Source organism: Electrona antarctica, assembly GCF_951216825.1.
Source record: "Electrona antarctica genome assembly, chromosome: 4".
Taxonomy (NCBI): Eukaryota; Metazoa; Chordata; class Actinopteri; order Myctophiformes; family Myctophidae; genus Electrona; species Electrona antarctica.
The window spans coordinates 6,962,013-6,986,588 of record NC_136809.1 but is presented as its reverse complement, the minus strand read 5'-3'; the positions used below and the strand labels follow the sequence as shown (position 1 = coordinate 6,986,588).

The 24,576-nt window shown below is 42.1% G+C and overlaps 3 protein-coding genes across 3 annotated transcripts; all 3 read right to left on the bottom strand.

Moving 5' to 3' along the window:
- Nucleotides 1–1,801: 1,801 nt before the first annotated feature.
- LOC306921834 (E3 ubiquitin-protein ligase TRIM39-like) lies at nucleotides 1,802–3,722 on the bottom strand (the record flags this gene model as incomplete). Its single annotated transcript, XM_079499135.1, has 1 exon — nucleotides 1,802–3,722. The coding sequence occupies one exon, from the start codon at nucleotides 3,720–3,722 to the stop codon at nucleotides 2,331–2,333; it is 1,392 nt and encodes a 463-aa protein (XP_079355261.1). The 3' UTR covers nucleotides 1,802–2,330.
- Nucleotides 3,723–7,835: 4,113 nt separating this feature from the next.
- LOC306921836 (nuclear factor 7, ovary-like) lies at nucleotides 7,836–10,853 on the bottom strand. Its single transcript, XM_079499137.1, has one exon. It carries the CDS (start codon nucleotides 10,411–10,413, stop codon nucleotides 9,037–9,039), a length of 1,377 nt encoding a protein of 458 aa, XP_079355263.1. The 5' UTR covers nucleotides 10,414–10,853; the 3' UTR covers nucleotides 7,836–9,036.
- A 2,731-nt stretch (nucleotides 10,854–13,584) lies between these two features.
- On the bottom strand, nucleotides 13,585–22,781 carry LOC306922180 (E3 ubiquitin-protein ligase TRIM39-like). The gene is made up of 3 exons (XM_079499576.1): nucleotides 20,965–22,781; nucleotides 17,738–17,753; nucleotides 13,585–16,421 (listed from the first exon to the last, which is right to left on the bottom strand). The coding sequence occupies exons 1-3, from the start codon at nucleotides 22,336–22,338 to the stop codon at nucleotides 15,037–15,039; spliced, it is 2,775 nt and encodes a 924-aa protein (XP_079355702.1). The 5' UTR covers nucleotides 22,339–22,781; the 3' UTR covers nucleotides 13,585–15,036.
- Between the last annotated feature and the right edge of the window lie 1,795 nt (nucleotides 22,782–24,576).

Here is a 24,576-nt window from a genome sequence, read left to right as displayed (position 1 = left end):
TGTGCAACCACCTTAACTCCCTCAGTGTCAATTGAGCTCTGAAAAGTGTACTTAAAATAGAACCACATCGATTTGGTTGCATTTGTATGATTTCGGAGTTACAAATGAATTCATTAGTTTAATTAAGTGGCGTGCCTTTTTTCTCATGGGATTGTATGACACGATCGAGGCAGAAGTGGCTCAGAGTAGCCGGTAGAGAAGCTGTATTCCCAGTTCGATCCCCCAGAGTTAGTGTCACAGTGTCCTTTATTTGGGCATGACGCTGAAGCCCAAATTGCTCCCCGAAGTGCAGGTTGGTGCCTTGCATGGTTTCCTCCACCATCGGTGTATGAATGTGTGTGTGGATGAGTGCATGTAATGCACAATCTATGTAGAGCTTTGTATATAAGCGCTATATATATATATATGCACCATTTACACAATTTCAGACATAACTAGATACTGTAACATAGACAGCCAGTTCCTATCAGAGATATCCGAGTGAATTGGAGTGATTTTCTACTGATATTGATGTATATGCACTTTGTCCTCGGTAGAGCAGAGACACCAACTGTATTATTAATTTACAGCCACGGTGACATAATAAACACATTTATGGCTGATCTGATAGGAGTCATATATGACGGGCAGGGCTCAAATCTGTCTGGCTGCTCAGAGAATGTGTCAATATATCATGCAGTCTTAAAGAGGCACTATGTAACCTATTTTTTACTGAATAAACTGTAATTTTGTCTAATCTGTATGTTAGAGTATGTTAATGCAATATAATTTATACAATCTGTGTATGGTAGAGTGTGTTAATACAATATAACTTGTACAATAGAAAGTTAGAAAAGGAAACAATACATATAGTGCAGCTTTAACTGGAAGAAACCTCGAGCAGAAATAGACTATAACACGGGTGTAATATTTAACATACTGATCTGTGCTCAGCGTCATATAAAATTTCATAACTTCTTAACGTCTTAAACAAGGGAGATGCAGCTGAACTCAAATACCACTGACATTGTGTGGTAGATCATGTTTATTTGATTTTCCAAATCATTCTTATACATAATGTCTTTCCTTCAGATCTATAATTTCAACAGAAATCAAAAGGTACATATGCCTCTCTACACACTAAAGAAAACAATAAGAAAAAAGTACAACAGTAAGAGTATCATATATCGTACATAAATACCCCATAACATTATTTCTATAACATTTTATACCGTTGATAGTTTCATCATCATCATCATCATTACCACAAGGCCACAAGTTCACAACGCGTCACAGCGCGTTGTGAGCTTGTAGATCTGCTATTTTCAGCATGCAACGTACAATGACTTATATTGGATCTCTTGTCCACTAGTCCCTTAACATGTTAGTCTAGTTTTAATTTGTTGACAAAATTGTCACTATATTTAGTCTTAGTGTTAGTCATCATAGCTTAGCTTTCATTTAGTTTCCAGTTAGTTTTCATCAGTGGTAAAAGGTAATCAACAGACATTTTTCGTCATAGTTTTACTCGACAAAATCAACACTGGTAGAATCTGCTTCGGGTCTTAAAGGGACATTCCACTCATTTGTCATTATTATACCTTAAAGCGTCACAAAGATGTACTTCATAATGTTAATGCATTTTTTTCAGAGCTCCAGTTCTAGGCAACACAGAATGGGGGGGACTTTGGGTTTTATTATTTCCACACAAAAACTCTAAGGTATATTAATGACATGGTAAAATGTTGAAAATGAGTGGTATTTCCACTCAACTGGCCCCCGTAAAATCTGAATCCCCCACCCACCCCTGTTTCCCCTCACTGTATATGTTTCTTTTCCCTTTTTACCTCCTATGATGATTTATTTTTGACTATATAGTTGTGTATATTCGTACGTCTCTAAATGTTTTGATGAATTGAAAATGGTGGGTCCTATTGTAAACAAGTGTAATGTAGTGTGTGTAGAGTGTCCTCCACTCACTGTTAACAGTTTTTGTATTGAGTTGTACTTGAAATGTACTGTAATTCTGCAAACTGTTGTAGTGTTGTAATTCTGCAATTCTACATTAAACTGTTAATAAATCAATCAATCAATCAATCAATCAATCCCCTTTAACGGGTTAATCTATAGATCTAAACCCTGATATTATAACAACAACCATTGCCATTAACATGGTCAGTAATATCATCAGGTTATTAATGTTAACATTATTACCATTATTGATTGATCAAGATGCTCTATCAATCTATGATTTATCATCATCATCATAAAAGTATCGTCTTTGTCTTCATCATCATCATCATCATCATCATCATCATCATCATCATGTCTATATGGTACATTGTCCAGAGTTAGACTGTTCTAGGTAAGATCTTCAGAGTACCATTAAGAAGACCAGTGTAAAAGATTGGAAAGAGTGTGTCAGTGAACCTGTGTGTGAAGGTGTGTATGTGTGTGTTAGTATCAGGATCACAGAATGACAGCTTTCCTTCATTCCAGTCCAGCTGGACTCTGATCCTCTGAGGCTTCTGCTTCACTGAGAGATCAGTGGTCTGAGACCCTGGTCTGGAGAATGCTGTGTATTTACCGTCCCATAATGACCTCATTCTCCAGGATGGACCCGCTGTGTCTCCCTTCCTCTGGTACGACTCTGCTAAAACACCTACAGCCCAGAATGTATTGTCTCCAACCTCAACATCCCAGCTGTGACTCCCTGAGTTAAAGCCTTCAGAACCACGGACATAGGCATAGTGGTCAAATCTCTCTGGATTGTCAGGGAGCTTCTGTTTCTCTCCACATCTCACGCTGGTCAGATCATCAGACAGGATGAGCTTTGGATGTGCAGTGTTGGGATCCAGAATGACAGGCGTGTAGGAGACAATGTCCTTCATCTTGTCCCAGACTCTGAAGGTCAGGTTGCCCAGGTGTTTGGCCACGTCTATCAGTGCTCCTGAGACCGGCTGTGGGTCCTGCAGTGTGAGCTGGACTCTCTCCATCGTGGTCTTGAAGTTCTGCAGGAATGAGATGTGTTCAGCTGTCAGCTCCTCCTCTATGGCTCTGATTGTGTGTGAAATGGTTGATATGTCTCTGTTCAGACCTGTGATCTTCTCCTTCATCATCTGACTCTTCTGCTGCTCTTCCTCCCTCAGTTCAGTGGTCCTGGCCTCCTCTTCATCCTGTAGAAACTGATGAAGCTTCTTAAACTGTTCCTTCATCTGCGTCTCTGTGTGTCTGGTCTGGAACGTAATGTGTTCTGCTGTTTGGTCATAGCTTGTTTTCACTTTATTGAAGACCTCCAGTTTGTCCTGTAAAGGCTTCAGTAATTTCTGGACTTCCGCCTTGTGATCCAGAGCAGCTTCATCGATGGGTCTGAAACTGTGTTTGGCGTGTTTTTCTGAATGAAGACAAACAAAACACACTGGCTGTTGACAATCCAGACAGAACAGTTTGAGTTTCTCAGCATGCAGAGGGCAGAGATCCTCGGAGCCTGATGAAGCTCTCTGATGTCTCTCCTGTGTGAAGGCCTCACACAGGTTCTTCAGAACCAGGTTACGAGGCGGACAATCCGTCGAAGATATTTCCTTACAAACTGGACATTGCTTTATTCTCTTCTCTTGCCACCAGTCCTGCAGGCAGGATTTACAGAAACTGTGGCTACAGGACAGCAAAACAGGATCTTTAAAGACGTTGAGACACACAGGACAGGAAATGTCATCTTCCGAAAGAGACACATTGGCAGCCATTTTGCCTCTTCAGTAAAGCTACACTCCGCTCAAGACAGGAAATCCAGCCAGTCAGTTGTGGTAACACTCTAGAATGTTCCCTGAAGTTTACTTTCGCAGTGAATCGTGCAGGCTCTTGTTAAAGTCCATTCATCTGACAGAGTCAGCAGCAGGTTGTTACAGTGGTCTGGGTCACTATTCCCTCCTGTAGCTGTGGATGGAAAGACAGTCTGTCCTCCTCACTGGAAGTTGTGCGTTTGATCCAAAGTGCAGTCTTACCGTCTCACATGAGTCAGGCAAGGGGTGGAGCTTTGACAAACCTGTTGCAAATTTCATGCACACACACGCACTGTGTGCCTGATTCAGTTATGCACCACACAAACTGAATTGGTTGAATGTAGTAAAGTCAGGACAGTCATCTATCTATTATAAAGTATAGACAAGACAAATAGACAACGTATAGGGAACAAGAGAGTGAACAGAATGGGAAAGTTTGATTTTTTTATTGTGTCAGTGTGGAATTTGGCCATTCAAATCTCATTAACCCTTGTACACATCAACAGAGACAGCTGCTTCCAGTCACCTGCCTGCTCTTCATGAGCAGTTAAGGGTTCTGTGTCGTATACACATCACAAAATGTGTATAATTGATTTCACATTTTGGATGCAAGCTCCTGCCCCTCTCTGTTGTTTTGTGTGTGGTGCATGAGATGACATTGGTTTGGTGTTCTCCTGTGGAACCATTTCGGAGGTTTGGTCCAGGAGGCAGACACCCTAAGTTTACTAATAATAATAATACCATACAGCCATACAACAATATACAAACAGTTAATACAAAACACAGTTAAAAGCACTAGCAAAACATATATAGTACAGCTTGCAGCACAAAACAGAGGACAGCCATAAGCCTGCCTAAACAGGTGGGTTTTGAGGTGGGTTTGAAATGTGGTGATTGAGTCCATGTTTCTGATATCAGGGGGGAAGGAGTTCCAGAGGTTTAAAAACGACTACAGGGGCTGCCTGTCTAAGGTAACGTGGGAGTTTATTCCAGGTCGTATAAGAGCCGGTTCTTAAAGACGTACGCAAGGGAAGCAGCTTTCAAGACCTGTGGAGGGGCATTCCATACCTTTTTGGTTTTTGACTCACGGATAGTTTGACACAAAAATGTGGAAATTCAAGCTGGGCTGAGAACTGAAGTTCCCCCCCGCGGGATGGAAGGATCAAGGAATGCCCTTCCACAGGTCTGGAGAGCTGACCAAGATGTCACGAAGTGACTTTGGTCACTTATTGTTTTTGTGTTTTTAAGGGACCAAGAAGTCACAAAGTGACTTTGGTCACTTATTGTTTTTGTGTTTTTAAGGGACCAAGAAGTCACAAAGTGACTTTTGTCACTTATTGTTTTTGTGTTTTTAAGGGACCAAGAAGTCACAAAGTGACTTTGGTCACTTATTGTTTTTGTGTTTTTTTTCTTCTTCTTCTTCTCCTTCCGCCAAAAATAGCAGTTCTGACTGAACCGTGCAGTCGGTTTTCGTGAAACGCAGGAATCTGGAAGAGGTCCATGCCAAACGGTGACTATGCGAAGCCCATGACCATTGGCCAAAGGGTGGCGCTATAGCACTCAATTGAAAATGCAAACTTTGAATGTGCATATCTCATGAACCATTTGACCGTTGGCAATGACACTTTGATACACATATGTGTCTCCTCATGCCGAACAACTTTCGTGTTCTGACTTTTGACCTCTGACCTTTAGATCACCTGCCATTTTGAATTATATGAGAAACAGTTAAAATGTCTCTCCTCCCAGGATCTTTGATCAAAATGGACAAAAACGTCTACACGTGAACTTTGGACCTATACGGACAATAAAAAGTAGTAATTTATTTTTAAGTGAAAATATTAAGTTTGTATGAGCCAATGAAAATTGCTGGTTTGTGAAAGTTCTTCTTCTGCCTCTAATACATACATGCAGTGTCATGTCACTTTACAGTATAGTAGAGGGTCATGCCAAATAGCACTAGAAGCAGTCTTACTCCAATTGGCCAAAGGGGGGCGCTATAGAATTTCTTTGAAAATTGAACCTTTGAACAGTCATAACTCATGCTTTGTTTGGCCAAAATTCATGGCACTTGTTTCCACATGTTCCTTACTTTGACAAGTAAGCTCCGCCTAAGATTTTCCACCATTTTGAGCAGCTTGAAAAATGCGTATACCTGATTTTCTGCCCTGATTTTTGAGCAACTTGCGTGAAACGTTGTACACACAATCTATGGACCATTAACTGAAATTCCAGTTGAAGAGAAGTCTGTACATGAACACATGAACAGCACACACACTGTAGAAATTGATAATGACATGCCCAAAACGAGGACACATACAAAAACACTGAATGATGTTACTGTTTACAACGAGAAAACTGACTGTGTCTGGATAGCTCAGTCAGTAGAGCTCTTGCCTTGGCAGCACAAGGTCATGGGTTCAAATCCGGGCACCGCCAACTCAGCCCATGATTCTTATTTGTGGATATTGTTCTTATTGCATATGGTCTTCTTTCTTGGTCCCGCCTTATCGCTGCTTGCAGCTATATTTTATTTAAAAAATCAGATTTACTTACCATAGGCCTATACTGCCTGTATGGTTTGTGATGGAAGACTATACTAGTTTTTATCTGTTGATGAAATTGTACATTTATTTAGTCTTATTTTTTTTTTTGCTTTTATTTCGTTTTGCCAGTGAAAAAAATGTAGTCGACGAACATTTATCATAGTTCAAATGGACACAATGACTCTCCTGTATAGTAGCAACACATAGCCTATAGCACGTTGCAAAAATAGCAACACGTGCTATTTTTGCTATGTTTGTCCAAAAGTGCCCTCTTGCAGGATTTCCGCCCCTGCCCCTCTAACACTCTCTGTCTCTGCACGTCCCTGCTCCTAAGGCCTCACTCACACTGTTGCAACATGCATACAACATTTGTCTTGTGTCTTGTCCGTGTTTAATGGCCGCCCCAATGCATTTCCAATGGAAGTCACATGGTTTGACAAAACATTTTTGTTTGATGGCTGTGTTGTGCCTCCCTCCCCCGCATCAAACAAACATGTTTTGTCAAACCATGTGACTTCCATTGGGAATGCATTGGGGCGGCCATTAAACACGGACAAGACACAAGACAAATGGTGTATGCATGTTGCAACAGTGTGAGTGAGGCCTAAGCTTCAACAACAGCAGCCACATCAGACACACTGTAGTGTAGATCCACTGTAGTGTAGATCCACTGTAGTGTAGATCCACTGTAGTGTAGATCCACTGTAGTGTAGATCCACATCATCATCTTCAATTGTGTTCCTTCCTTGTTACAACTTCACTGCCTTCAGCGGCAGATACAACTCAAGTCAACATACACACAGTACATTCACTTCAGCCTTCAATTCCAGGGCCAGAAACAGTCACTGAACATCAGCCACCCAGTTATTGACTCAACAAACTCGAAATTGTGCATGGGGTGATGTAAGGATGTTTCTAAAACGGATGCTGTGAAAATAGCCGCTCTAGAAGCTCACAACACTGCACGGATCGACTCATTTTGTGCGCTTGTAGATCTGCTATTTCCACTAGTTTGGGTCTCCGGGATAACGTCTAATCTCTCTGTGATAGTTGGCCGAACAGTCAAGGCTCCAAAAAGAGTCCAAAGACAGTCAAAGAGTCCAAGAATGCCCTTTTGGGGGTTTTATTCACCAAAACCGTGCACCTTTTCCTCGGCAAAGACGAAAAATAAGATTGGCCAAAATAACAGTTCAAACACACTTGAAGACAACACTAAGGAACAACAGCTACTGTAAACAGACGATAAGCTGTAACAGGCCATACTCTTACTTTCCAAAGGGCCCTGGCAGCTCTCACTCAGTTACCTGGGTAACTTATACAATAGAAAGGTAGAAAGGGAAAGTAACATATAGTGCAGCTTTAACTGGAAGAAACCTCGGGCAGAAATATAGACTCCATAAAACGTGTGTAATATTTAACATACTGACCTGTGCTCAGCGTCATATCAAATGTCATAACCTCTTAGCGTCTTAAACGTGGGAGTCAATATTGTTGCAACTGAACTCAAATACCACCGACATCGTGTGGTAGATCATGTTTATTTGATTTTTCCAAATCATTCTTATACATAATGTCTTTCCTTCAGATCTATAATTTCAACAGAAATCAAAAGGTACATATATGCCTCTCTACACACTAAAGAAAACAATAAGGAAAAAGTACAACAGTAAGAGTATCATATATCGTACATAAATACCCCATAACATTATTTCTATAACATTTTATACCGTTGATAGTTTCATCATCATCATCATCATTACCACAAGGCCACAAGTTCACAACGCGTCACAGCGCGTTGTGAGCTTGTAGATCTGCTATTTTCAGCATGCAACGTACAATGACTTATATTGGATCTCTTGTCCACTAGTCCCTTAACATGTTAGTCTAGTTTTAATTTGTTGACAAAATTGTCACTGTATTTAGTCTTAGTGTTAGTCATCATAGCTTAGTTTTCATTTAGTTTTCATCAGTCGTAAAGGGTAATCAACAGACATTTTTCGTCATAGTTTATCTCGACAAAATCAACACTGGTAGAATCTGCTTCAGGTCTTAAAGGGACATTCCACTCATTTGTCATTATTATACCTTAGAGCGTCGCAAAGATGTACTTCATAATGTTATTTATTTTTTCAGAGCTCCAGTTCTAGGCAACACAGAATGGGGGGACTTTGAGTTTTATTATTTCCACACAACAACAAGGTATATTAATGACATGGTAAAATGTTGAAAATTAGTGGTATTCCCACTCAACTGGCCCCCGTAAAATCTGAATCCCCCACCCACCCCTGTTGAAAATGGTGGGTCCTATTGTAAACAAGTGTAATGTAGTGTGTGTAGAGTGTTGTCCACTCACTGTTAACAGTTTTTGTATTGAGTTGTACTTGAAATGTACTGTAATTCTGCAAACTGTTGTACTGTTGTAATTCTGCAATTCTACATTACACTGTTAATAAATCAATCAATCCCCTTTAACGGGTTAATCTATAGAACTAAACCCCGACATTATAACAACAACCATTGCCATTAACATGGTCAGTAATATCATCAGGTTATTAATGTTAACATTATTACCATTATTGATTGATCAAGATGCTCTATCAGTCTATCATTATCATCATCATATAATTATCGTCTTTGTCTTCATCATCATCATCATCATCATCATCATCATCATCATCATCATCATCATCATCATCATCATCATCATCATGTCTATGGTACATTGTCCAGAGTTAGACTGTTCTAGGTAAGATCTTCAGAGTACCAAGAAGACCAAGGAATGGAAAGAGTGTGTCAGTGAACCTGTGTGTGAAGGTGTGTATGTGTGTGTTAGTATCAGGATCACAGAATGACAGCTTTCCTTCATTCCAGTCCAGCTGGACTCTGATCCTCTGAGGCTTCTGCTTCACTGAGAGATCAGTGGATGACCCTGGTCTGGAGAATGCTATGTATTTACCGTCATCTAACCTTATTCTCCAGGATGGACCCGCTGTGGTTCCCTTCCTCTGGTACGACTCTGCTAACACACCTACATCCCAGACTGTATTGTCTCCAACCTCAATATCCCAGCTGTGACTCCCAGAGTTAAAGCCTTCAGAACCCAGGACATAGTTATAGTGGTCAAATCTCTCTGGATTGTCAGGGAGCTTCTGTTTCTTTCCATGTCTCACGCTGGTCAGATCATCAGACAGGATGAGCTTTGGATGTGCAGTGTTGGGATTCAGAATGACAGGAGTGTAGGAGACAATGTCCTTCATCTTGTCCCAGACCATGAAGGTCAGGTTGCCCAGGTGTTTGGCCACGTCTATCAGTGCTCCTGAGACCGGCTGTGGGTCCTGCAGTGTGAGCTGGACTCTCTCCATCGTGGTCTTGAAGTTCTGCAGGAATGAGATGTGTTCAGCTGTCAGCTCCTCCTCTATGGCTCTGATTGTGTGTGAAATGGTTGATATGTCTCTGTTCAGACCTGTGATCTTCTCCTTCATCATCTGACTCTTCTGCTGCTCTTCATCCCTCAGTTCAGTGATCCTGGCCTCCTCTTCATCCTGTAGAAACTGATGAAGCTTCTTAAACTGTTCCTTCATCTGCGTCTCTGTGTGTCTGGTCTGGAACGTAATGTGTTCTGCTGTTTGGTCATAGCTTGTTTTCACTTTATTGAAGACCTCCAGTTTGTCCTGTAAAGGCTTCAGTAATTTCTGGACTTCCACCTTGTGATCCAGAGCAGCTTCATCGATGGGTCTGAAACTGTGTTTGGCGTGTTTTTCTGAATGAAGACAAACAAAACACACTGACTGTTGACAATCCAGACAGAACAGTTTGAGTTTCTCAGCATGCAGAGTGCAGAGATCCTCGGAGCCTGATGAAGCTCTCTGATGTCTCTCCTGTGTGAAGGCCTCACACAGGTTCTTCAGAACCAGGTTACGAGGCGGACGATCCGTCGAAGATATTTCCTTACAAACTGGACATTGCTTTATTCTCTTCTCTTGCCACCAGTTCTGCAGGCAGGATTTACAGAAATTGTGGCTACAGGACAGCAAAACAGGATCTTTAAAGACGTTGAGACACACAGGACAGGAAAAGTCCTCTTCCGAAAGAGACACATTGGCAGCCATTTTGCCTTTTCAGTAAAGCTACACACACTCTGCTCAAGACAGGAAATCCAGCCAGTCAGTTGTGGTAACACTCTGTCTTCTAGAATGTTCCCTGAAGTTTACTTTCGCAGTGAATCGTGCAGGCTCTTGTTAAAGTCCATTCATCTGACAGCGTCAGCAGCAGGTTGTTACAGTGGTCTGGGTCACTATTCCCTCCTGTAGCTGTGGATGGAAAGACAGTCTGTCCTCCTCACTGGAAGTTGTGTGTTTGATCCAAAGTGCAATCTTACCGTCTCACATGAGTCAGGCAAGGGGTGGAGCTTTGACAGACCTGTTGCAAAGTTCATGCACACACACGCACTGTGTGCCTGATTCAGTGTGCACCACACAAACTGAATTGGTTGAATGTATTAAAGTCAGGACAGTCATCTATCTATTATAAAGTATAGACAAGACAGATAGACGACGTATAGGGAACAAGAGAGTGAACAGAATGGGAAAAGTTTGATTTTTTTATTGTGTCAGTGTGGAATTTGACCATTCCAATCTCATTAACCCTTGTACACATCAACAGAGACAGCTGCTTCCAGTCACCTGCCTGCTCTTCATGAGCAGTTAACCATTTTGGGCGGGAACCCCTTTTGGTGTTTTAACTAAGCATTATATAATACTTTAGCCATTGAAAAATAGCAGATCTACAAGCTCATAGCGCACCACCGAGTGGCGCGCTACGAGCTTGTAGGTCTGCTATTTTTGAAAAATCGTGAAAATGCGGCACACATCTTTGAATATATATTCTTTCAGAAGACGTTTTATTTATTTCAACGTCTGGCCTAATGGGTTAAGGGTTCCGTGTCGTATACACATCACAAAATGTGTATAATTGATTTCACATTTTGGATGCAAGCTCCTGCCCCTCTCTGTTGTTTTGTGTGTGGTGCATGAGATGACATTGGTTTGGTGTTAATTTATTTTTAAAATCAGATTTACTTGCCATAGGCCTACTGCCTGTATGGTTTGTGATGGAAGTGTCACGTGTGCGGGGCAGGAGGGTAGGACCCAAGTGCAGACAGCAAGGCAGAGGCAGAAGATCTCAAATGCAACAGATGTATTTACAAATACTCAAGGAACAGAACACACCGAGACTTACAATAATAATCGGACAAGGAACTGACAGAACAGGGGAGTATATAAAGGCAGGGAAAAACAGGACACAGGTGAACACAACTGACAATCAACAATAGGATAGGCTAACAGGCAAACAGAACACAGGTGACTAGGGTTACACTAATACAGGGAGGTGAGACAAGGCAGGTGACAGCAAACAAGGCAGACAGGAAACACAGGAACAAGACTACAAAATAAGAGTACACACGTGTAGAGAAAACTCAAACTGGACCCAAGGAAAACACATACTTCAAAATCACAAGAACACAACAGAAAACATAACACAAAATTGTCAACATATGTCACGAACCGTGACAGTGCCTCGCCCTCAAGGGATGGCTTCCAGACATCCCTTAACATAGTCCAGAATATTGAGCAGGGCGGGCGGAGGGGGCCTGGAGGAGGGACCAAGAAAAGGGGGTCTGGCGGCATGGACCCCACGTGGGCATGGTGGTCGTACTGGGCTGACAACAGGCAGAGGGCCAGGGGGGTGGACTAGGGCTGAGCAGGTGATGTCAGGTGGGCGGCCTGGAGGCTTGTGCGTCTGTGTGTGTGTGTGTGTGTGTGTGTGTGTGTGTGTGTGTGTGTGTGTGTGTGTGTGTGTGTGTGTGTGTGAGTGAGAGTGTGTGTGGTTGTTTGTGATTGTTTGTGTGCGTGCCTGCGTGCATAATGTGTTTGTGCATACACAGTAAAGGTCCCTGCACACAGAGCGCATCTTTCGGATTTTTAGCGGTTTTCCGAAAAACGCGCCCAGTGTGCAACCACCTTAACTCCATCAGTGTCAATTGAGCTCTGAAAAGTGTACTTAAAATAGAACCAAATCGATTTGGTTGCATTTGTATGATTTCGGAGTTACAAATGAATTAATTAGTTTAATTAAGTGGCGTGCCACCTCATGGCCCATTTTTTTTCTTGGGATTGTATGACACGATCGAGGCAGGAGTGGCTCAGAGTAGCCGGTAGAGAAGCTGGACTCCCAGTTCGATCCCCCAGAGTTAGTGTCACAGTGTCCTTTATTTGGGCATGACGCTGAAGCCCAAATTGCTCCCCGAAGTGCAGGTTGGTGCCTTGCATGGTTTCCTCCACTGTATGAATGTGTGTGTGGATGAGTGAATGTAATGCACAATCTATGTAGAGCTTTGTATATAAGCGCTATATATATATATATATGCACCATTTACACCATTTCAGACATAACTAGATACTGTAACATAGACAGCCAGTTCCTATCAGAGATATCCGAGTGAATTGGAGTGATTTTCTACTGATATTGATGTATATGCACTTTGTCCTCGGTAGAGCAGAGACACCAACTGTATTATTAATTTACAGCCACGCCCACGGTGACATAATAAACACATTTATGGCTGATCTGATAGGAGTCATATAGGAGTCTGTAATTTTGTCTAATCTGTATGTTAGAGTATGTTAATGCAATATAACTTATACAATCTGTGTATGGTAGAGTGTGTTAATACAATATAACTTGTACAATAGAAAGTTAGAAAAGGAAACAATACATATAGTGCAGCTTTAACTGGAAGAAACCTCGGGCAGAAATAGACTATAACACGGGTGTAATATTTAACATACTGACGTGTGCTCAGCGTCATATAAAATTTCATAACTTCTTAACGTCTTAAACAAGGGAGATGCAACTGAACTCAAATAACACCGACATTGTGTGGTAGATCATGTTTATTTGATTTTCCAAATCATTCTTATACATAATGTCTTTCCTTCAGATCTATAATTTCAACAGAAATCAAAAGGTACATATGCCTCTCTACACACTAAAGAAAACAATAAGGAAAAAGTACAACAGTATAAGAGTATCATATATCGTACATAAATACCCCATAACATTATTTCTATATACATTTTATACTGTCGATAGTTTCATCATCATCATCATCATCATCATCATCATCATCATCATCATGTCTAACTATGTCATCCACAGTTGACCTTCCCTGGTATCATCCTAAGAGGGATGTTGGACTGACCAGTGCAAATGAATGGAAAGAGTGTGTGTGTGTGTGTGTGTGTGTGTGTGTGTGTGTGTGTGTGTGTGTGTGTGTGTGTGTGTGTATCAGGGTCACAGAATGACAGCTTTCCTCTGCTTGACTCTGATTAGGCATGCACCGAATGGGAAATTCTTTGCCGAAAACCTAATACCGAATATAGGAAACAATTGGCCGCAAACCGAATATACCCGAATATGATTAATATTATATATCATTAATGTTTTTTTACCAGTTTTTGTACCGTTGCTGTCATGGCCGTACCTTTGTTGTAGAGCTACGTGATAATGGCAAAAGACATGATTACATTTTGATCACGTCATCACAACAAAATGAAAGGTAACCCCGGTCCTTTGACTATTCAGTTTCGGCTCTAAAATCAACCGAACTGAATACCGCCGAATGTGCATTTTAGCCACTATTCAGCTGAATAGTTTCAGTGGCTGAATATTGGGTGCATCCATAACTCTGATCCTCTGGGGTTTCTGCCTCACTGAGAGGAGAGTGGTCTCCGAGGAGGACATATTCACCTTTATGAAACTGTATTAGCCATAGTGTTGAGCTCCACTGGAGACCCTCCTCTGGAAAGACTCTGCTAACACACCCACAGTTGCCAGTTTGTCGCCCCCTTACAACTTCCTCAAGCCCCCCTTCAGTGGAACTGGTTAAATCCGGGCCTGCTGTGCTGTGAGCTTGTACATCTGCTATTTTTGAACACTTTTCAAATAAATCTTGAAAGTGTGAGAATTACTGATATAGAAGGCATTTGTAGAATGAATCCAGTGTTGTTTTTGGCAACACATTTCTATTTTAGTTTTAGTCATAGTCTTCGGATTGAAACTTCATTTGGTTTTATTAGTCACATTTTAGTCAACTGGAATATTTTAGTGTTAGTCTAGTTTTAGTAAATGTCATGCGGTTTTAGTTGACTAAATCAATTTTTTTGTTTACACTTGCTGAAAATAGCAGATCTACAAGTTCACAACGCGTCACAGCGTGACGCGTTGTTAACTTGTAGATCTGCTATTTTCAGCATGCAACATAAAATGACTTATATTGGATCTCTTGTCCACTAGTCCCATAACATTTAGTTAGTTTTACAATGTCATTATTATACCTTAGAGTGTCACAAAGATCTACTTCAAAATGTTAATGATTTTTGTCAGACCTCCAGTTCATTTCATACAACTCTAAGGTATATTAATGACATAGTAAAATGTTGAAAATGAGTGGTATTCCCCTTTAACAGGTTATACATCTAAACCCCGACATTATAACAACAACCATTGCCATTAACATGGTCAGTAATATCATCAGGTTATTAATGTTAACATTATTACCATTATTGATTGATCAAGATGCTCTATCAATCTATCATCATCATATAATTATCGTCTTCATCATCATCCTCATCATCATCATCATCATCATCTCTATGGTACATTGTCCAGAGTTAGACTGTTCTAGGTAAGATCTTCAGAGTACCACCACGACCAGTGTAAAAGAATGGAAAGAGTGTGTCAGTGAATCTGTGTGTGAAGGTGTGTATGTGTGTGTTAGTATCAGGATCACAGAATGACAGCTTTCCTTCATTCCAGTCCAGCTGGACTCTGATCCTCTGAGGCTTCTGCTTCACTGAGAGATCAGTGGATGACCCTGGTCTGGAGAATGCTATGTATTTACCGTCATCTAACCTTATTCTCCAGGATGGACCCGCTGTGGTTCCCTTCCTCTGGTACGACTCTGCTAACACACCTACATCCCAGACTGTATTGTCTCCAACCTCAATATCCCAGCTGTGACTCCCAGAGTTAAAGCCTTCAGAACCATAGACACAGACACAGTCAAACCTCTCTGGATTGTCAGGGAGCTTCTGTTTCTCTCCACATCTCACGCTGGTCAGATCATCAGACAGAATGAGCTGTGGATGTGCAGTGTTGGGATCCAGAATGACAGGAGTGTAGGAGACAATGTCCTTCATCTTGTCCCAGACTCTGAAGGCCAGGTTGCCCAGGTGTTTGGCCATGTCTATCAGTGCTCCTGAGACCGGCTGTGGGTCCTGCAGTGTGAGCTGGACTCTCTCCATCGTGGTCTTGAAGTTCTGCAGGAATGAGATGTGTTCAGCTGTCAGCTCCTCCTCTATGGCTCTGATTGTGTGTGAAATGGTTGATATGTCTCTGTTCAGACCCGTGATCTTCTCCTTCATCATCTGACTCTTCTGCTGCTCTTCATCCCTCAGTTCAGTGATCCTGGCCTCCTCTTCATCATGTAGAAACTGATGAAGCATCTTAAACTGTTCCTTCATCTGCGTCTCTGTGTGTCTGGTCTGGAACGTAATGTGTTCTGCTGTTTGGTCATAGCTTGTTTTCACTTCCTTGAAGACCTCCAGTTTGTCCTGTAAAGGCTTCAGTAATTTCTGGACTTCCGCCTTGTGATCCAGAGCAGCTTCATCGATGGGTCTGAAACTGTGTTTGGCGTGTTTTTCTGAATGAAGACAAACAAAACACACTGGCTGTTGACAATCCAGACAGAACAGTTTGAGTTTCTCAGCATGCAGAGTGCAGAGATCCTCGGAGCCTGATGAAGCTCTCTGATGTCTCTCCTGTGTGAAGGCCTCACACAGGTTCTTCAGAACCAGGTTACGAGGCGGACGATCCGTCGAAGATATTTCCTTACAAACTGGACATTGCTTTATTCTCTTCTCTTGCCACCAGTCCTGCAGGCAGGATTTACAGAAACTGTGGCTACAGGACAGCAAAACAGGATCTTTAAAGACGTTGAGACACACAGGGCAGGACAAGTCCTTTTCCGAAAAAGACACATTGGCAGCCATTTTGCCTTTTCAGTAAAGCTACAAACACTCTGCTCCAGACAGGAAATCCAGCCAGTCAGTTGTGGTAACACTCTGTCTTCTAGAATGTTCCCTGAAGTTTACTTTCGCAGTGAATCGTGCAGGCTATTGTTAAAGTCCATTCATCTGACAGCGTCAGCAGCAGGTTGTTACAGTGGTCTGGGTCACTATTCCCTCCTGTAGCTGTGGATGGAAAGACACTGGAAGTTGTGCGTTTGATCCAAAGTGCAGTCTTACCGTCTCACATGAGTCAGGCAAGGGGTGGAGCTTTGACAGACCTGTTGCAAAGTTCATGCACACACACGCACCGTGTGCCTGATTCAGTTATGCACCACACAAACTGAATTGGTTGAATGTATTAAAGTCAGGACAGTCATCTATCTATTATAAAGTATAGACAAGACAAATAGACGACGTATAGGGAACAAGAGAGTGAACAGAATGGGAAAAGTTAGATTTTTTTATTGTGTCAGTGTGGAATTTGACCATTCAAATCTCATTAACCCTTGTCCAGATCAACAGAGACAGCTGCTTCCAGTCACCTGCCTGCTCTTCATGAGCAGTTAACCATTTTGGGCGGGAACCCCTTTTGGTGTTTTAACTAAGCATTATATAATACTTTAGCCATTGAAAAATAGCAGATCTACAAACTCATAGCGCACCACCGAGTGGCGAGCTACGAGTTTGTAGGTCTGCTATTTTTGAAAAATCGTGAAAATGCGGCACACATCTTTGAATATATATTCTTTCAGAAGACGTTTTATTTATTTCAACGTCTGGCCTAAATGGGTTAAGGGTTCCGTGTCGTATACAAATCACAAAATGTGTATAATTGATTTCACATTTTGGATGACATTGGTTTGGTGTTAATTTATTTTTAAAATCAGATTTACTTGCCATAGGCCTACTGCCTGTATGGTTTGTGATGGAAGTGTCACGTGTGCGGGGCAGGAGGGTAGGACCCAAGTGCAGACAGCAAGGCAGAGGCAGAAGATCTCAAATGCAACAGATTTATTTAACAAATACTCAAGGAACAGAACACACCGAGACTTACAATAATAATCGGACAAGGAACTGACAGAACAGGGGAGTATATAAAGGCAGGGAAAAACAGGACACAGGTGAACACAACTGACAATCAACAATAGGATAGGCTAACAGGCAAACAGAACACAGGTGACTAGGGTTACACTAATACAGGGAGGTGAGACAAGGCAGGTGACAGCAAACAAGGCAGACAGGAAACACAGGAACAAGACTACAAAATAAGAGTACACACGTGTAGAGAAAACTCAAACTGGACCCAAGGAAAACACATACTTCAAAATCACAAGAACACAACAGAAAACATAACACAAAATTGTCAACATATGTCACGAACCGTGACAGTGCCTCGCCCTCAAGGGATGGCTTCCAGACATCCCTTAACATAGTCCAGAATATTGAGCAGGGCGGGCGGAGGGGGCCTGGAGGAGGGACCAAGAAAAGGGGGTCTGGCGGCATGGACCCCACGTGGGCATGGTGGTCGTACTGGGCTGACAACAGGCAGAGGGCCAGGGGGGTGGACTAGGGCTGAGCAGGTGATGTCAGGTGGGCGGCCTGGAGGCTTGTGCGTCTGTGTGTGTGTGTGTGTGTGTGTGTGTGTGTGTGTGTGTGTGTGTGTGTGTGTGTGTGTGTGTGTGTGTGTGTGTGTGAGTGAGAGTGTGTGTGGTTGTTTGTGATTGTTTGTGTGCGTGCCTGCGTGCATAATGTGTTTGTGCATACACAGTAAAGGTCCCTGCACACAGAGCGCATCTTTCGGATTTTTAGCGGTTTTCCGAAAAACGCGCCCAGTGTGCAACCACCTTAACTCCATCAGTGTCAATTGAGCTCTGAAAAGTGTACTTAAAATAGAACCAAATCGATTTGGTTGCATTTGTATGATTTCGGAGTTACAAATGAATTAATTAGTTTAATTAAGTGGCGTGCCACCTCATGGCCCATTTTTTTTCTTGGGATTGTATGACACGATCGAGGCAGGAGTGGCTCAGAGTAGCCGGTAGAGAAGCTGGACTCCCAGTTCGATCCCCCAGAGTTAGTGTCACAGTGTCCTTTATTTGGGCATGACGCTGAAGCCCAAATTGCTCCCCGAAGTGCAGGTTGGTGCCTTGCATGGTTTCCTCCACTGTATGAATGTGTGTGTGGATGAGTGAATGTAATGCACAATCTATGTAGAGCTTTGTATATAAGCGCTATATATATATATATATGCACCATTTACACCATTTCAGACATAACTAGATACTGTAACATAGACAGCCAGTTCCTATCAGAGATATCCGAGTGAATTGGAGTGATTTTCTACTGATATTGATGTATATGCACTTTGTCCTCGGTAGAGCAGAGACACCAACTGTATTATTAATTTACAGCCACGCCCACGGTGACATAATAAACACATTTATGGCTGATCTGATAGGAGTCATATAGGAGTCTGTAATTTTGTCTAATCTGTATGTTAGAGTATGTTAATGCAATATAACTTATACAATCTGTGTATGGTAGAGTGTGTTAATACAATATAACTTGTACAATAGAAAGTTAGAAAAGGAAACAATACATATAGTGCAGCTTTAACTGGAAGAAACCTCGGGCAGAAATAGACTATAACACGGGTGTAATATTTAACATACTGACGTGTGCTCAGCGTCATATAAAATTTCATAACTTCTTAACGTCTTAAACAAGGGAGATGCAACTGAACTCAAATAACACCGACATTGTGTGGTAGATCATGTTTATTTGATTTTCCAAATCATTCTTATACATAATGTCTTTCCTTCAGATCTATAATTTCAACAGAAATCAAAAGGTACATATGCCTCTCTACACACTAAAGAAAACAATAAGGAAAAAGTACAACAGTATAAGAGTATCATATATCGTACATAAATACCCCATAACATTATTTCTATATACATTTTATACTGTCGATAGTTTCATCATCATCATCATCATCATCATCATCATCATCATGTCTAACTATGTCATCCACAGTTGACCTTCCCTGGTATCATCCTAAGAGGGATGTTGGACTGACCAGTGCAAATGAATGGAAAGAGTGTGTGTGTGTGTGTGTGTGTGTGTGTGTGTGTGTGTATCAGGGTCACAGAATGACAGCTTTCCTCTGCTTGACTCTGATTAGGCATGCACCGAATGGGAAATTCTTTGCCGAAAACCTAATACCGAATATAGGAAACAATTGGCCGCAAACCGAATATACCCGAATATGATTAATATTATATATCATTAATGTTTTTTTACCAGTTTTTGTACCGTTGCTGTCATGGCCGTACCTTTGTTGTAGAGCTACGTGATAATGGCAAAAGACATGATTACATTTTGATCACGTCATCACAACAAAATGAAAGGTAACCCCGGTCCTTTGACTATTCAGTTTCGGCTCTAAAATCAACCGAACTGAATACCGCCGAATGTGCATTTTAGCCACTATTCAGCTGAATAGTTTCAGTGGCTGAATATTGGGTGCATCCATAACTCTGATCCTCTGGGGTTTCTGCCTCACTGAGAGGAGAGTGGTCTCCGAGGAGGACATATTCACCTTTATGAAACTGTATTAGCCATAGTGTTGAGCTCCACTGGAGACCCTCCTCTGGAAAGACTCTGCTAACACACCCACAGTTGCCAGTTTGTCGCCCCCTTACAACTTCCTCAAGCCCCCCTTCAGTGGAACTGGTTAAATCCGGGCCTGCTGTGCTGTGAGCTTGTACATCTGCTATTTTTGAACACTTTTCAAATAAATCTTGAAAGTGTGAGAATTACTGATATAGAAGGCATTTGTAGAATGAATCCAGTGTTGTTTTTGGCAACACATTTCTATTTTAGTTTTAGTCATAGTCTTCGGATTGAAACTTCATTTGGTTTTATTAGTCACATTTTAGTCAACTGGAATATTTTAGTGTTAGTCTAGTTTTAGTAAATGTCATGCGGTTTTAGTTGACTAAATCAATTTTTTTGTTTACACTTGCTGAAAATAGCAGATCTACAAGTTCACAACGCGTCACAGCGTGACGCGTTGTTAACTTGTAGATCTGCTATTTTCAGCATGCAACATAAAATGACTTATATTGGATCTCTTGTCCACTAGTCCCATAACATTTAGTTAGTTTTACAATGTCATTATTATACCTTAGAGTGTCACAAAGATCTACTTCAAAATGTTAATGATTTTTGTCAGACCTCCAGTTCATTTCATACAACTCTAAGGTATATTAATGACATAGTAAAATGTTGAAAATGAGTGGTATTCCCCTTTAACAGGTTATACATCTAAACCCCGACATTATAACAACAACCATTGCCATTAACATGGTCAGTAATATCATCAGGTTATTAATGTTAACATTATTACCATTATTGATTGATCAAGATGCTCTATCAATCTATCATCATCATATAATTATCGTCTTCATCATCATCCTCATCATCATCATCATCATCATCTCTATGGTACATTGTCCAGAGTTAGACTGTTCTAGGTAAGATCTTCAGAGTACCACCACGACCAGTGTAAAAGAATGGAAAGAGTGTGTCAGTGAATCTGTGTGTGAAGGTGTGTATGTGTGTGTTAGTATCAGGATCACAGAATGACAGCTTTCCTTCATTCCAGTCCAGCTGGACTCTGATCCTCTGAGGCTTCTGCTTCACTGAGAGATCAGTGGATGACCCTGGTCTGGAGAATGCTATGTATTTACCGTCATCTAACCTTATTCTCCAGGATGGACCCGCTGTGGTTCCCTTCCTCTGGTACGACTCTGCTAACACACCTACATCCCAGACTGTATTGTCTCCAACCTCAATATCCCAGCTGTGACTCCCAGAGTTAAAGCCTTCAGAACCATAGACACAGACACAGTCAAACCTCTCTGGATTGTCAGGGAGCTTCTGTTTCTCTCCACATCTCACGCTGGTCAGATCATCAGACAGAATGAGCTGTGGATGTGCAGTGTTGGGATCCAGAATGACAGGAGTGTAGGAGACAATGTCCTTCATCTTGTCCCAGACTCTGAAGGCCAGGTTGCCCAGGTGTTTGGCCATGTCTATCAGTGCTCCTGAGACCGGCTGTGGGTCCTGCAGTGTGAGCTGGACTCTCTCCATCGTGGTCTTGAAGTTCTGCAGGAATGAGATGTGTTCAGCTGTCAGCTCCTCCTCTATGGCTCTGATTGTGTGTGAAATGGTTGATATGTCTCTGTTCAGACCCGTGATCTTCTCCTTCATCATCTGACTCTTCTGCTGCTCTTCATCCCTCAGTTCAGTGATCCTGGCCTCCTCTTCATCATGTAGAAACTGATGAAGCATCTTAAACTGTTCCTTCATCTGCGTCTCTGTGTGTCTGGTCTGGAACGTAATGTGTTCTGCTGTTTGGTCATAGCTTGTTTTCACTTCCTTGAAGACCTCCAGTTTGTCCTGTAAAGGCTTCAGTAATTTCTGGACTTCCGCCTTGTGATCCAGAGCAGCTTCATCGATGGGTCTGAAACTGTGTTTGGCGTGTTTTTCTGAATGAAGACAAACAAAACACACTGGCTGTTGACAATCCAGACAGAACAGTTTGAGTTTCTCAGCATGCAGAGTGCAGAGATCCTCGGAGCCTGATGAAGCTCTCTGATGTCTCTCCTGTGTGAAGGCCTCACACAGGTTCTTCAGAACCAGGTTACGAGGCGGACGATCCGTCGAAGATATTTCCTTACAAACTGGACATTGCTTTATTCTCTTCTCTTGCCACCAGTCCTGCAGGCAGGATTTACAGAAACTGTGGCTACAGGACAGCAAAACAGGATCTTTAAAGACGTTGAGACACACAGGGCAGGACAAGTCCTTTTCCGAAAAAGACACATTGGCAGCCATTTTGCCTTTTCAGTAAAGCTACAAACACTCTGCTCCAGACAGGAAATCCAGCCAGTCAGTTGTGGTAACACTCTGTCTTCTAGAATGTTCCCTGAAGTTTACTTTCGCAGTGAATCGTGCAGGCTATTGTTAAAGTCCATTCATCTGACAGCGTCAGCAGCAGGTTGTTACAGTGGTCTGGGTCACTATTCCCTCCTGTAGCTGTGGATGGAAAGACACTGGAAGTTGTGCGTTTGATCCAAAGTGCAGTCTTACCGTCTCACATGAGTCAGGCAAGGGGTGGAGCTTTGACAGACCTGTTGCAAAGTTCATGCACACACACGCACCGTGTGCCTGATTCAGTTATGCACCACACAAACTGAATTGGTTGAATGTATTAAAGTCAGGACAGTCATCTATCTATTATAAAGTATAGACAAGACAAATAGACGACGTATAGGGAACAAGAGAGTGAACAGAATGGGAAAAGTTAGATTTTTTTATTGTGTCAGTGTGGAATTTGACCATTCAAATCTCATTAACCCTTGTACACATCAACAGAGACAGCTGCTTCCAGTCACCTGCCTGCTCTTCATGAGCAGTTAACCATTTTGGGCGGGAACCCCTTTTGGTGTTTTAACTAAGCATTATATAATACTTTAGCCATTGAAAAATAGCAGATCTACAAACTCATAGCGCACCACCGAGTGGCGAGCTACGAGTTTGTAGGTCTGCTATTTTTGAAAAATCGTGAAAATGCGGCACACATCTTTGAATATATATTCTTTCAGAAGACGTTTTATTTATTTCAACGTCTGGCCTAAATGGGTTAAGGGTTCCGTGTCGTATACAAATCACAAAATGTGTATAATTGATTTCACATTTTGGATGACATTGGTTTGGTGTTAATTTATTTTTAAAATCAGATTTACTTGCCATAGGCCTACTGCCTGTATGGTTTGTGATGGAAGTGTCACGTGTGCGGGGCAGGAGGGTAGGACCCAAGTGCAGACAGCAAGGCAGAGGCAGAAGATCTCAAATGCAACAGATTTATTTAACAAATACTCAAGGAACAGAACACACCGAGACTTACAATAATAATCGGACAAGGAACTGACAGAACAGGGGAGTATATAAAGGCAGGGAAAAACAGGACACAGGTGAACACAACTGACAATCAACAATAGGATAGGCTAACAGGCAAACAGAACACAGGTGACTAGGGTTACACTAATACAGGGAGGTGAGACAAGGCAGGTGACAGCAAACAAGGCAGACAGGAAACACAGGAACAAGACTACAAAATAAGAGTACACACGTGTAGAGAAAACTCAAACTGGACCCAAGGAAAACACATACTTCAAAATCACAAGAACACAACAGAAAACATAACACAAAATTGTCAACATATGTCACGAACCGTGACAGTGCCTCGCCCTCAAGGGATGGCTTCCAGACATCCCTTAACATAGTCCAGAATATTGAGCAGGGCGGGCGGAGGGGGCCTGGAGGAGGGACCAAGAAAAGGGGGTCTGGCGGCATGGACCCCACGTGGGCATGGTGGTCGTACTGGGCTGACAACAGGCAGAGGGCCAGGGGGGTGGACTAGGGCTGAGCAGGTGATGTCAGGTGGGCGGCCTGGAGGCTTGTGCGTCTGTGTGTGTGTGTGTGTGTGTGTGTGTGTGTGTGTGTGAGTGTGAGTGTGTGTGGTTGTTTGTGATTGTTTGTGTGCATGCCTGCGTGCATAATGTGTTTGTGCATACACAGTAAAGGTCCCTGCACACAGAGCGCATCTTTCGGATTTTTAGTGGTTTTCCGGAAAAACGCGCCCAGTGTGCAACCACCTTAACTCCATCAATGTCAATTGAGCTCTGAAAAGTGTACTTAAAATAGAACCAAATCGATTTGGTTGCATTTGTATGATTTCGGAGTTACAAATGAATTAATTAGTTTAATTAAGTGGCGTGCCACCTCATGGCCCATTTTTTTTCTTGGGATTGTATGACACGATCGAGGCAGGAGTGGCTCAGAGTAGCCGGTAGAGAAGCTGTATTCCCAGTTCGATCCCCCAGAGTTAGTGTCACAGTGTCCTTTATTTGGGCATGACGCTGAAGCCCAAATTGCTCCCCGAAGTGCAGGTTGGTGCCTTGCATGGTTTCCTCCACTGTATGAATGTGTGTGTGGATGAGTGAATGTAATGCACAATCTATGTAGAGCTTTGTATATAAGCGCTATATATATATATATATATGCACCATT